We start from the raw sequence: 13,110 nt of genomic DNA, 5'->3' as shown, positions 1-13,110 counted from the left end.
CAGCATCCGCTGTGGGACTTCTCATCCTGGGGCCCCAGGGTGGCAGAAAACACTTTTTAAAAATGACATTTAATTGACGAGTTTTCGTTAATTGTTTTGTGTCTTTGTGACTTTCGTTCAAAAACAGACTTGTCATGCATCAGAGAGTGAATTCAAACTCCTTCTTTTATTTATTTCAGTAGAAATCCACCTGTCACACAGATGCTGAGAATATCCATAAGATATTCTCAGACAGAGTAGCATGAATCAATATTTAATGGTTGGTCCTGTCCACACTGCAGGTTCTTCAGGAGGAGAGACTGCCAACACCAGAGAATAAAAATGATGCTGAGCCCGGACCAGGCTGAGGCGGACCTCTCCTGGACTCAGTCCGACCCGGAGACGATGCTCAACGGCCTGAAGTCGGCCGGCTGCGCCTCGGACGAGCCGGCGGAAGGCGAAGACAGAGCCAAATGCAAAGCCGAGCAGCCCCTGAGCAGGGAGGAGAAGAGGAGGAGGCGGAGGGCCACGGCCAAGTACCGCTCGGCCCACGCCACCAGAGAGAGGATCCGGGTGGAGGCGTTCAACGTGGCCTTCGCGGAGCTGAGGAAATTACTCCCCACCTTGCCCCCTGACAAGAAACTCTCCAAGATCGAGATCCTCAGACTGGCTATATGCTACATCTCCTATCTGAATCACGTGTTGGATGTCTAAAAGTGACCCCCCCCCCCCCCGCCCCCCAGGAGACAGATTGGTTTGGGTAGGGCTGGTAGATTGGACTCAGGCGCATGCTGGGTGTCCACTGGGTATGGCAAGGTTAACAGTTACTTAAAAATCCAGGTGAGAAAATGAAGTGAGGCAGGAATTTGATTCTTGAAGCCTTTAAAACCTGAAGCCACATCTCTCTGACGAGACAAGTTAGAAAATGAAAGAAACCGAATGTGCATTTTAATCAGTGAAGATTAGAAAAATTATATTTCAGTCTTTTTTTTTTTTTTTTATTAATCAAAGTTATATTCAGTGACAGAAAAGCTCAATATTGAGTCAAACTAACACTTGTGACATGAGCTCCCATGCTCCTCTGACTTCAGGGGCCCTTCAGTTGCATCTTTGAGATTTTTTTTTTATTACAACACAAACAAAATCAGCCAAAACCTGAAATCCACCAATTCAGCTTCCAGGGCCCAAACCTATGAAATAAATTCTCCCACCAAATGAAACCACCGTGTCACCGGATACTGGGACTTTGCCATACCTTTCTAGCTGTGCAGGCCAGCGTTAGTTATTCCGATGGCAGTGGTGCAAAAAAAAAAAGAAAAGAAAAAAAAAGTTTGTGGAAGGCTGCTCCAACTTTGAGTCAAGAGCCGCAGCAGCAGCAGCGGGCGCCGCGGGGTTGGTGTCAGTCTGAGGTGGAAGAGCAGAAACACTGGGGCGTTTTCACATGGAGGTGACAGGATGTAAACGAGATAGCTGCTTTAGATCTAGTTTAGATGATGTTTTTTTTTTTCCGTGAAGGAAGAAAAAAAAAAAAAAGATTCAATGCGTAAGTGCCACTTATGACATATAAAATTGTGACCTTAATCATTTTTAGTTTTCTTAAAGTGTATGGAATTATTTATTTAATTGTGTTAATATTTAAGGCTAATTTATTTATGTTGATACCATAGGCTGGCGTCTTTTTGTATAAATGTATATTGTTTGTTGCTTCTATATTTTAGGCTGTGAAATTGAACTTGGAAAGTGATGGTGTTCTACTCTTGAAAATGGCACTTTCTGTTTACCCATAGCATAACTTATTCGTTTGATGTGTCATTAATCTCCGTTTTACTTTTATTTATTTTTATTTTTTTTAAATGTCACGTCTGTTGTCTATCAATAGCAACGATAAGCACTTCAAGATGGGGTTCAGCGGCCCCAGCAATGTTTATTTCCCTAAACTGTCGTGTTGAGAGGTTGCTCGAGGAGTAAGAATTGGGTTTAAAAAAAATAATAATAATAATAACAATAATTCAATTAAAAAATATACTTCACTGACAGAATAATGTAATCATGTGAAGAATGATTATGTCAAACAGTTTCTACCACCGAGGGGTAATCACACGATTCAGAGTTAAACCTCTATATTGCTGTGACCAAAAAAAAAAAGAAAAAAAAAATAATACTAACAATAATTTCGAAGAATAGTCTGAATTTATTATCTTCAATGTTTTGATGTTCTTATTTTTGATGAATCGGTTTATTTATTTGTCTCTGCTTTGTATTACGAAATTCAATAAGTAATTTTATAGTGAAGAAAAAAAAAACATATCCTCTATCCAAAGATTTTTTTGTCTCTTCAGGGTTGTGTAGGCTACTTGTTGCTTTATGCAGATCTTTTGTAGTAGAGGTATCGTGTGACAGCTGGTTTCTAATGGACAAACTTTTCATATTTTCCGGTGTTATTTTTAATTAAAACGGAAATACTTGAAAAAAAAAAACTCTTTCCTGTTTTGAAATATTGTTTAAATAAAGTTTAGAAGCCTTTTAGCTTTGCAATGTAGAGGAAAAAAACAAAAAAAAAAAACAAAACCATGAGCTGAAAGCGTGAAGCTGCATAATGTTCAGCTGATGGGAATGATGGATACGGCGCAGGATGACGTCAGGTCCACGCCCACGTAGACGCGCGCGCACACACGCACACGTGCCGGGTTGATAAAAGTGCACATGCAAATCAGCACACATTCGGGCATACAGAGGGATTCTTTCTAAACACACACACACACACACAAGCATATATAGCCTACTGTACTCACACACACACACACACACACACACACACAAAATACAAAGTGAAACACGTGCAAACCCAGTTTAGCAAACAGATGAAAACTCACCTTACTGTACACACAGGTCTACTCACATTTAGGCTACTGTAAACACACACAGGTCTACACAATGCAAGATGAAATAGTGCAAACCCATGCAGATAAAGAAACTGTACACACACTTTCTTTCTCTCCCTCTCTCTCTCTCCTTCACACACACACACACACACACACACACACACACACACACACACACACACAGTGGTCAGCAGCTAAAGGCAGTGGTAGCCTACATGTGTGCTCCTGGCTGAAAGGCTCTCTCCCTCCCCAGAGAGGGGGCAGGTGTTACTCCAGACGAGCCAAGACAACCAAATTACTGGCCGTCTGGCACCTCCCGTGGGAAACCCGGGGAGAGAGGAGGGATGGGAGAGATGGAAATTTATGAGCGAGCGAGCGCCCGAGATGTAATATTGCCAAATGGTATGAGCAAAAAAGATCCAAATATTTATATTCATTTGTGATATATACGCCCATTCCCATCGATCCTGCTATAAAAAGCTTGTAGTTGAGGTAGAGAACAGGAGATGTGGAGGATGTGTGAATGCTTTTATCTGAGCCACATTAGATTATCATGAGTGAACCCTTTTTTTTTTTTTTTTTCCGGGTGGCCCCAGTGGGAATCGAACCCTTCACCCTGGAAATTCCAGAGTTAAGCTGTTCCAATTGAGCAACAGAATGCATTATGTCAAATATGTATGATTGGAAACCATAAAAAGCATCCACCCATCCATCTATTTATCTGTCTTTCTATCTATCTTTCTTTAGGTAGCAGCTGCAGCCAGGTTTTAACAAAACCATGTTTCTCGTTTTGAATCGTTTTATGTGTGGAAGCTGAAGGTAGCATGAAATGTTTTTTCCTTTTCAGCTCCCCGGCCTCCTGCGTCTCATTTTTTTCTCTCCGGCATCTGTCCGTCAGCCTGTCACCTGCCCTGACTCTCCGGTTTTACCTTCAGCTGCATCTGAACAGTCAGACTGTTCAGAGATGAACTTTTAAAGCAAGACTACGTCGGAGGTGTTGTTGCCACAGACTGTAGTGGCTGAGGTTGGTACAACAGACAGTACTGAGTTAGTTTGCTGAGTTTGTTTTCTGCTTATTCTCAGTTAGGCACATTTAAAGCAGCTATAAGTCACAGCTTTATGGAGCAAATGTTTCGCTAAAGATGAAACAATTCAGGACATTTTCACACCTACTTGTCTCTTTCTTTTGACTTGCGTCACTAATGTTCACTTTGCATTATGTCTCTCAGAAACTGTTGCAGAGGATTCATCAGATTCAGAAGAAACCAACGCTGCCACCTGCACTCTGCATCATGTAAGAATCACTCTTTGATAATCATTCGATTTTCATTAGAAGATTTGTGGTACATCTTTCGAATCTGACTGCTCCAATATTTCAGACAATGCTTTTACAAAGAGAAAAAAAAGAAAAGAAAGGAAGAAAGAAAGAAAAGAACGCCAATATGTTGCATCAACAGATTGTCGTCTTCAGAACACAAAACAAGCTCTGGGATTCTGGCATGGCGTGGAGACAGACTTCTGCTCAAGCTTATTGAATGGAGGAGTCCATCTGTACGTCGCCGTGAAGCACTACAAGGCCATTTGTGCTCCTCATCCCAAAAGCTTCCGTAGCATCAGTCCTCTTCAATTTATTCTTTACAAACCCCCAGAAGGGGCAGGGGAGAGGAAAGTGACAGGTGAAGCCCAAACTGCTGAGGGCACTGAACAGCCTGTCTGACAGTGTGGCCGGTGCATGCTCATATGTGTGTGTGTGTGTGTGAGAAAGTACCACGTTTCACCACGACCCCCTCCTCAACCCTCTTTGCACCGTGGGCTTATGTAACGGTGGAGGCCGAGGAGTGACCATATGTCAGGAGGTGTGTGCAGACGGCAGGGGGATTATACAGCAGCCATTATCAGCGTTTGGACATCCTTCTCCTCATCATCATTCAGGTATACTCAAAGCCAGGAGGAGCGCACACACACACACACACATACACACACTGCTCTACACACCCATTTAATTCTGAGAGCTCACTAGCTCTGTGTAAATTGGACAGGGAGAAAGAGTATGACAACAAACAGCCATATGTTCACAGTACGAGGAACAACATTTGGGGCTTTTTGTGCTGCCTCATTTTTTCGCCCTCTCTTTTATTCTCCATGTCGTTGGGTATTATGGAAGTGTTCATGTTCAAGGCGAGAACTCCCCCGTCAATATTGCAACTCCTGCCCCCCCCTCCACCCTCCACACCCCCCTTTCCCTCCCTTTCCTCCCTTTTTGCCTCTCTCTCTCATAGAGGTGTGTGTTTGCGGGAGTGCGTGAAAGCGTGCACATCCCTGTGAGTGTGTATGAAGGGTGCTCGTGCAGCAGAAGTACAAAGCCTGGTCCATGTGTTGAAATGCAGCCCCCGGGATGGGCCGTATTATCCCTGCCTACTTCACCAGCAGGGTCCCGGGGCTCGAGCTGGCTCGTGGCCCTTTGTCTCCAAACAGATGGAAATGGGCAGAGGAGAGGAGAAGTGGAGAATCAGAGAGAGAGAGAGGAGGAGGAGCGGGTGGGTGGGGTGGGGTGGGGGGGGATAGAATGGACGGAGGATGGAGAAGGGGAGGGGAGGGAGAAAGAGTCAGTCTGTTCTCATTAAGTGCTGTATTGAAGACAACGTCCCCCCACAATGCGTCAGCAGCCGCGGATGGTCCCCCTCTCATTCAGACTCACGCTCGGACCATCTGTACCGCGGGCCTGTCATAAGGTGTGTGTGCATGCATTAGGCCCCGGCACACGGCCCAATCTGGCGAGTTAAAATGCTGATATTCATTGGGTTTCAATTTGGTTAAGATCTTTTAAATCCAATTGTTGAGGCCTTTGTTGAGGACGCCTCGGTGGTTGTGAGTCACTGTGAGTCAGAAGGGGAGTTTATTCAACATCCTGCTGTCCCTTTTTGTGAGTCTCAGAGGGCGCGTGCACACACACACACACACAGAGTGAAGATGTAGATTTCTAATAACTGAGTCATACACATTAAGGAAGAATTATCACTACTTTAATCCACTGTCATTTATCATTATTGAAAAATGAATTACCTGCTCATCATTCTACCTTGAACTTTCTTGAACCTAAGAAATTTCCTTGTTTATTTGTGACTATTTTTCTCTCAGCATTCTTTACAGTTACTGTTTATGTTGGTTTAAATTGCATTTTGCACCTTTATTTGTAATATTTTTGTGCTTAATTTGGACATTTTCTTTCAGAGTTATTTATCTTTGCATCTCTTCCTGTAGTTTTGCTGCTGTGAGACGTCAGTCTCACTTCAGCTTGTAGTTACAAATCAGCGAAAAGAAAAATCTGAAATTCAGGTTCATGAAACCAGTGAATGCACAGTATGTTTTATGTCTTTCCATCCGCACAGCCCACTGGGCCTTTAAACCCAATTTCTCACAGCTGGATGTAATAGGCCCCTGAACAGAGAATGTGTGGAGTCTGAATCCATCGCTCTCTCTTTCTGCATGTATGCGTGTGGTCTCATAAACTGCATCTCTTCCCACTTCGTCTTCATTTTTACGCGCTTTCATTTTTTCTTTCTCCTCTATTTACCAAAAAAACCTCTAAACTCATAAACTCCGTGTCTTTGGGGAGGAATCCATCCATCTTCCGGACACCAAATTGAATTGATCTCAGGGGCCCCCACCTCGACTTTTCTCAATAGGGGCCATCTGTGCGCGCTTCCTGCTTTGAATAGACGTGAAAAAGTGACAGCACGTGCTGCTGCTGCTGCTGCCGCCGCTCGCCGTCACACGACGCGCGTGCCTACGAGGGTACCTCGCGCTCCAGTTCAGCTGTGTAATGTGATTTCGCTGCAGCTGATTGTTTCACTTGTTAACTTGTAGATGCTATATCGATTTTTAAAAAATGTTTTTATTAATCAGTTACAGAAATCAACTGTTTACCTTTAACATGGGTAAAATAATTTCAGAAGTTCATCCGGATAAATTGACTTTTGACAATTAACGAATGACAAACTAATAATTGCAAGAGTTGTAGCTCAAAATCTTGATTTTTATACACATTTAGGCTTCAGGTACAGCAAATATATCTCTGCCAAAAGGAAGAATTAATTAGAGTTCGTTGAATGGACATTTTTAAACTTTCAGCTCAAGCAATGTCGATAAATCACCACACGGTGGCGCACTAATCTCAAACTTTGATGTTTGGACGCAGCAGATGCACAGATTCTGTGAGAGAATCAGAAGGAAAAAGATGTTTATCTGTACAACAGTGAAATTAAATGATGACAAGGAGTTTAGTAAAATCAAAAGTCCTCAGTCCCCATCTTCCATCCCCCATCCTGGACACAGAATTGGTGTTTATTTGGTTTCTCTATGGGGAGGCTCAGGGGTCATGTCCCAGTCATGACCTCCTTTGTGTTCTGGAGGGGATGATATCTATCTGAGAGTGAGCCTATGTGTGTTGGGGGTAAGGATGCAGTTCAAAGGAAGAGAAAATATTGATTCATATACAGCTGTGTAATTGCTGGAGGCATCCTCGAGGTTTGAACTTTGATATGTGTTTGGAGTCTGAATGAAGTGGCCCAAGCCCCCTTTTGTCTGGCGACACAATAGAGGAAGAATGGCAGCAACAACAGAGAAATGTGAAATCAATTGGTGGGGATTTCTGTTTTAATTGATTTTGTGTAACCTTAATTTAAACAAATATAGTCACTGAGGTTAAAAGTTCCCTGGTGCACGTGAGATGATTAATGAGTGCATTGCTGTGATTTAGTTTTCTGTGATAACATTTGATAAAGAAGTGTTTTAATTAAAAAAAAAAAAGTTTATTTAATTCGGTAGATAAAGTAAATATCTCTTCAGGTGAGTGAGAATCCCAGTGCCCTCAGGGCCTTCTTACAGTATATTTAAAATGAGTTATGGTAGTTTTAGCAGTCAAGTCAAACATGTAATGTTGATTATCAGATATTCCTGTTCTGCCTCTTTAAAGTTATGATGTGGAGAAAAAGTGGAATGTTTTTTTTCTCCACATCAGTGACTTCATTGTGTCTCTTTCACCGACTGTGTCCAGGCCAGATTGCTATCACGCCACTGTTTGTTACTTTGAGAGAGTGAATGGTATCACTGTTTACCTTTCTCAGCTTCACGAACTGTGATGAAAACATCGCCTGTGTGTGGGTGGAGTGGACAAAAGAGACTGGTTCTTTAGCACATATTAGAATATCTAAAAAAAAAAAAAGTCTTTTTGTAAAGTTCATGGAACTTTTTTCCAATACATATTATTTAAATACAATGTAATTAAACCTTTAAAACTCATTTTTGGTTTCACATAACTGTGCTGGGTTTCCATTGCATCAACAGTCTTGTTGATCGCTGTCAATTTTTTTTGCCACTGACATGTGTGACTTCCATGTAATGCAAATGAAAGACTTGTTGATGCAACAGCAACTGTGCGGCCGTCTGTGTGTTCAGAGCAACAGTCAGATGGCTTCTGATGGTTTGGATTTTTGGGAGTTAATTGTTCATCGTCACAAATATTTGGTGGGACAGACAATGTTTTATTTATTATTTGCTGGCTCTTCTTATTTAGCCTCTGTATGTATTTTCTAACTGATAACAATAAGTCCCGCTGTGTGTCCCTGTATACGAAAGATTACTGTAAATAACCAACTCAGTTTGCAGCTGGTTAGTATTATTGTGTGTTATTACCGGCCACCCTGTGTGGAAGACGCACTCCCCCTAGCGTCATGTTTCCGTACTGCACCTCATTTGCAAAGAAGCACTGCCCCCTGTGAAATTCCTGACTACCAGGGTGATTCCTACGGTTATCAAGGCTACCTCTCACTGTAGCATACCGCGCGCTCTGGGGAAAACTATTTTCTTGCCTCTGGATAAATTATCAGCTACAGGAATGATATCTCCGCCGATAAAGGGTGAGTTGAGCTGTGTTTTAATTCCGCCGGAGACTGTGTCGGTCATGTGTGTGTGCTGCAGATGTTAGTGTGCGGGGCTCAGCAGTGTGTGAAGCTCTCTGCTTTACGGGCTATGATATCCAGTCTAGATTCCTGTAGCCTACAAAAATGTAGGTTAGTGTGTCTATACCTAATTTTGTTTACACGGCGCGAAAACTGTTGCTGGGTGTTAGGCTGAACGTGTTGTGTTTTTTTTTTTTGAGGAGAGACTTGGGAACACGCCCTTGCTGTGTTGCCTACCTGTATGAAAGAGACTGCTTTCAACTTCATGTGAATGCCCTCAAACTGCGGTCACTCCAATGCCAGACTCGGAGGAAGTTTAATGTATTTGCTAAATTCTCGCTTCAGTTTCGAGTTTTATTTTTTTTATTTTTAATATGGTCGCTTTGGTCCCAGGTTCATTTTTATGGCGGCTTTCCTCAAGCAGAAAGTCAAAGAGCCACTGCGAGAGCAGGAGAAAAGTCAACTATGTTTCATACGGTTGACTGGATCCGCATTACCCCGGCTGCTGCACCGCAGCTCAGCTGTAAACTATAACCTGCGGCGGCAGAGTTGACGCGGACGGATACATTGTAGCTCCGCCGGCCTCGGAAAATAATCACCCCCCCCAAAAAAAAGAACAGTTAAAAAACACATAACACCAGTGTGAAACCTCTGTGCTCTGGTTTTCCAAGTAGTCGTACAAACAGGCTTCTGAGGTGAAGCAGAGCAAGAGAGAGTGGGGCGGGGGGGCTTTCGAGGCCACGGTGAAACCAGGGAGTTTCCTGCCTATAGGTCCGCCTGCCTGCCGGGTCACAGGTAGGGGCTGGGCGGGGAAACCTGCTCTGGAGCTCCACCAGAAAAAGAGAGAGAGAGACCTCAGTCAAAGTGAGTCTCCGCAGACGTTTGTTAAATTCGTGTAGGCGTAATGTAACTCTTCCTTTTTGGTTTACTGTCTCAGCTGTGGTTCGTATTTTTCTGTGACTTATTAACATGTATAATGAACCAGTCACCGCCATGTACAGCTGAGCAGGTGCTCCTGCAGGTTAATGATGACGTACTAATCAATTAGTGGCGTATGTTTGGACAGTTTGGCTGTGCCTTGTGTATTTATCAGTTTGTGATGTTTATTTATTATATTTTATTACATATAAAACTTCATCTAATTTGTTTGACGTAATTAAATCACCATTCTTAGTTGTTTTGTTCCAACTGAGTTCATTATGACTTGAAACAGCAATAGAGCAGCAAATCCTCACATGTGAGAGGCTGGAACAAGCAAATGTTTGACTCTTTTATATTATAAATAACATAAACTACTAATCAAAATTGTTGCAGATTTTTTTTTCTTTCCATTGATTAATTGATTATTCAACCAATAATCCTAAATTGAAGTTAGTATTATTAGATGTAGCCTTGCTAACAACAATCAAAGAGGTTATTATTAAGTAAAGATGAAGTTATTTCTGATTTAATCATTTCTGCAGAGATGAAATATTACAGAAGCCACTGCTTTGAATTCCCTGCCTTGTAATCTAACCATAACATTTGCTCTGTTTTCATTATGTCCCAGTACTTGTTAATAGTCGAACTTGAGACAGTCATATGTGAGATTTATTACCCCTGTGTTGTTACTGTCTTGTAGACAAGCATTACCGAGCTGATGTATGGCCTCAGCATCTGAAAGTTAAAAGCAGACTGAATCATCCTTGGCAAATGTATTAAAAATAATGATTTCATTGAATAATTCTGTTAACTGCACTGTGAGTCACATACGTTTGACTATAAACAAACACAGCTTATCTCAAATCTATGCAGCTGTGCGAACATGCGAACATAATCTGACATTGTGAGAAGCCAAACTAGCATTAAATAGTGACAAGAACACCCCCCCCCCCCCCCCCCCCCCCCCCATAAATTATGCAAGTCCCTCATTATAATAGACTTTAATGCTCTGGATGAGACTAACATTTGAGCATTGTGTAATTCCAGTCACATTGCACATGAATTCTTCTGCACTCTCCGTCCGTGAAAAGTGGCTCTGGTTTGCGTGACAGCTGCAGACAGAATATTGATAGCGATGATGATGCCTGTCATGAGCTCTCAGATGTGAGCTGTGTTCTTGAGTATGATAAGTGTGAGGTATTAAAACTACATGGGTGTGTTTCCTTGCTTGAAGAGCTCACACTGTTGCATATTAATGGAAGTTAAAAACATTTGATTGAACGTGTTACAGTGCTCCAGTTTATCCCTTATTTGGACAGCAGAGTTATTCCAGCCACATCACTTGTATCCACAGGGCATAGTGGTGCATTAGCCAGCAATGCAAGATGTCAGTCAACTCCAGCAGCTAACTGCCTTCTTGTTGCCATGGGGATTCTGATAAACAAGAGGTTCAACCGTATCATGTGCACCGCTAACATGGTCTGTTAAATAGCTTCAAGTGACGGTTGGCTCATTTCAGGTTGTTGAATTAGACTTCACTGTGAGAAAGAGTGAGCCGAGAAGGGAAGGGAAGTTGTCCCTGAAAAAGAAAGGACTTGTTTATTCACTCCTTTATCTCCAATGCTCGGCTTGTGATTTGTAGAAGAAGTTGTCAGTACTTGGGGAAATATTAAGGGAGGTCAGTCTCTTGAGAGGAAACAGGCGATGTGTCACTGCGGCCTTTTTTCCTGCTGGGTGTTACCTCTGTGTTTTTCCTGCTCAGCTATGGTCACGTTCATGTGAAAGAAAGTTCTTAATTACAAGCCAATTACATGCAGCATCAGAACCAAGAGCGAAGGGCTTAAAATGACATGAGATGAAATGGTGAAAGAATATAAATAAGTGTAAGAAGGATATATAGGCCATTTAAAGCATGGCTGACATTTCAAGCATGTTTAACAGTCGGAATATAAAAGTATTATCCAAATATGATTCATCATTATCCATAGTGACAGGTTTGTTTTTTTGTCACAATGAACAAACTGTTATGAATAAAATCAATTAACATTCTGCTGCCAAAGGAGTAAAATGAATGAAAATAACTGAGTGATAATTAAGTGTAATTTTTTTTTTTACCTAATTAAAGGCAACAGAAGGTGTATGCTTTCATTTCAGGTTTCACCACCTTGAGTCTAAAAGTTTTAATGCTCACCAAGTCACCTCCTGCCATTCTAAGCAGTAATGGAATAAGTGTGTACAAACAAAACAAGAAAACAAATCCTGTAATTAATACGCAGCTGTAATCATCAGTTGGCTCTTAGCGTAGTCAACTATTTCAAATATATTTAACATTAATAATCATAGAAAGTGATTCTACTGAACTATAGAAATATCTGTTTTTTGTTACCTGTCACTTTAATGTGAACTCAGCGCTTTTTTCCACGTCGGCCCTCGATAAGAATGATGACTATGTTTTCCCAGTGATCTGATTTGGTCATGTGTTGACACATTAAGGCCAAAGATAATTAGCAAACCCACTAATTGTGCTTCATGATGCAGGCTCTGAAAATAGCTCATCAACTAGAGCTTGTTTGTGAGAGAGGCTTTGAAACTGTGAGAAGAAGGAAGAGGTAGATGGGAGACTCTTTCACTTCGAGACTAGAAAACCTCAGTCTAGCTAATGCAATCACCAACAGCGGGTTTATTGACTGACCAGCATGGATCAGCTTATTGTGGTTGCCTAGTAACACCAGCGCGAAAATGCAACAGGTAAAGGCCAAATGTGAGTCCAAGATAATGTTTGGAGTCAGTGTTAGTCAGACATGCCTCTCACTGGCTGCAGATAGTGCTCTGTGATTTACTCTGTCACTCTTTTAAATGCTAATAGAGATTCTGATTCTCAGTCTGTTGCTGTTGTTTCTCCATCTTGGCTCCTCGGTCGCATCTCCGCTTCCATGTCTTGTTCATTGTCTCACAGGACATCTGAGGGGTTAACTGCGGTGACGCTTGGGAATGTTGATTGAAATCCACACAAGTAAAGGCCCTCATTTACTCAGTCAGGGACAGCAGCGAGCATGTGACCAGCCCAGACTTCCACAGTGACTTGTTGTCATGTTCCCTCATGTCCCAGCACGTCTCATGACTGTGGCTGCCGCGGTGTTACCTTCTCTTCAGCCGAAGTGAAATCATTATTTTTTTGCGTGAGCTGGTTGTCTCTTATTATGGTGTGAGGGGGACGTGTTATGGTGGTGATAATAGAGGCAGTGCTACGAGGGCGTCATGGTTACAGAGCGTCAGTGAGCCAGATGAATGAGCCGCATGCTGATGAAGTTTTATTTTTTTTATGAATGACAAAAATGATCAGCAGACCATGTCAGACGTCAGGTCAA

General features: G+C 42.1%; 2 protein-coding genes across 3 annotated transcripts in view; both read left to right on the top strand.

Annotated features, from left to right (window-relative positions):
• Positions 1-321: 321 nt before the first annotated feature.
• Positions 322-693, top strand: LOC121178153 (helix-loop-helix protein 2-like). The gene has a single exon (XM_041032681.1). It carries the CDS (start codon positions 322-324, stop codon positions 691-693), a length of 372 nt encoding a protein of 123 aa, XP_040888615.1.
• Positions 694-8,654: 7,961 nt separating this feature from the next.
• LOC121177995 (vang-like protein 1) overlaps positions 8,655-13,110 on the top strand; it is a 42,071-nt gene continuing 37,615 nt past the window's right edge. For both annotated transcript variants that reach the window (XM_041032462.1, XM_041032460.1), the window contains exon 1: positions 8,655-8,779. The gene's annotated coding sequence lies outside the window, so the exon portion shown is untranslated. The remainder of the gene's footprint in view (positions 8,780-13,110) is intronic.

Source organism: Toxotes jaculatrix, chromosome 24 (genome assembly GCF_017976425.1).
Source record: "Toxotes jaculatrix isolate fToxJac2 chromosome 24, fToxJac2.pri, whole genome shotgun sequence".
Taxonomy (NCBI): Eukaryota; Metazoa; Chordata; class Actinopteri; family Toxotidae; genus Toxotes; species Toxotes jaculatrix.
Note: the sequence above shows the minus strand (reverse complement) of the source record. Positions and strands in the feature narration are given on the sequence as shown.

Bases quoted from the DNA above. Each gene is read 5' to 3' on its own strand.
- LOC121178153 (XM_041032681.1), top strand. From the start codon at position 322: ATGATGCTGAGCCCGGACCAGGCTGAGGCGGACCTCTCCTGGACTCAG.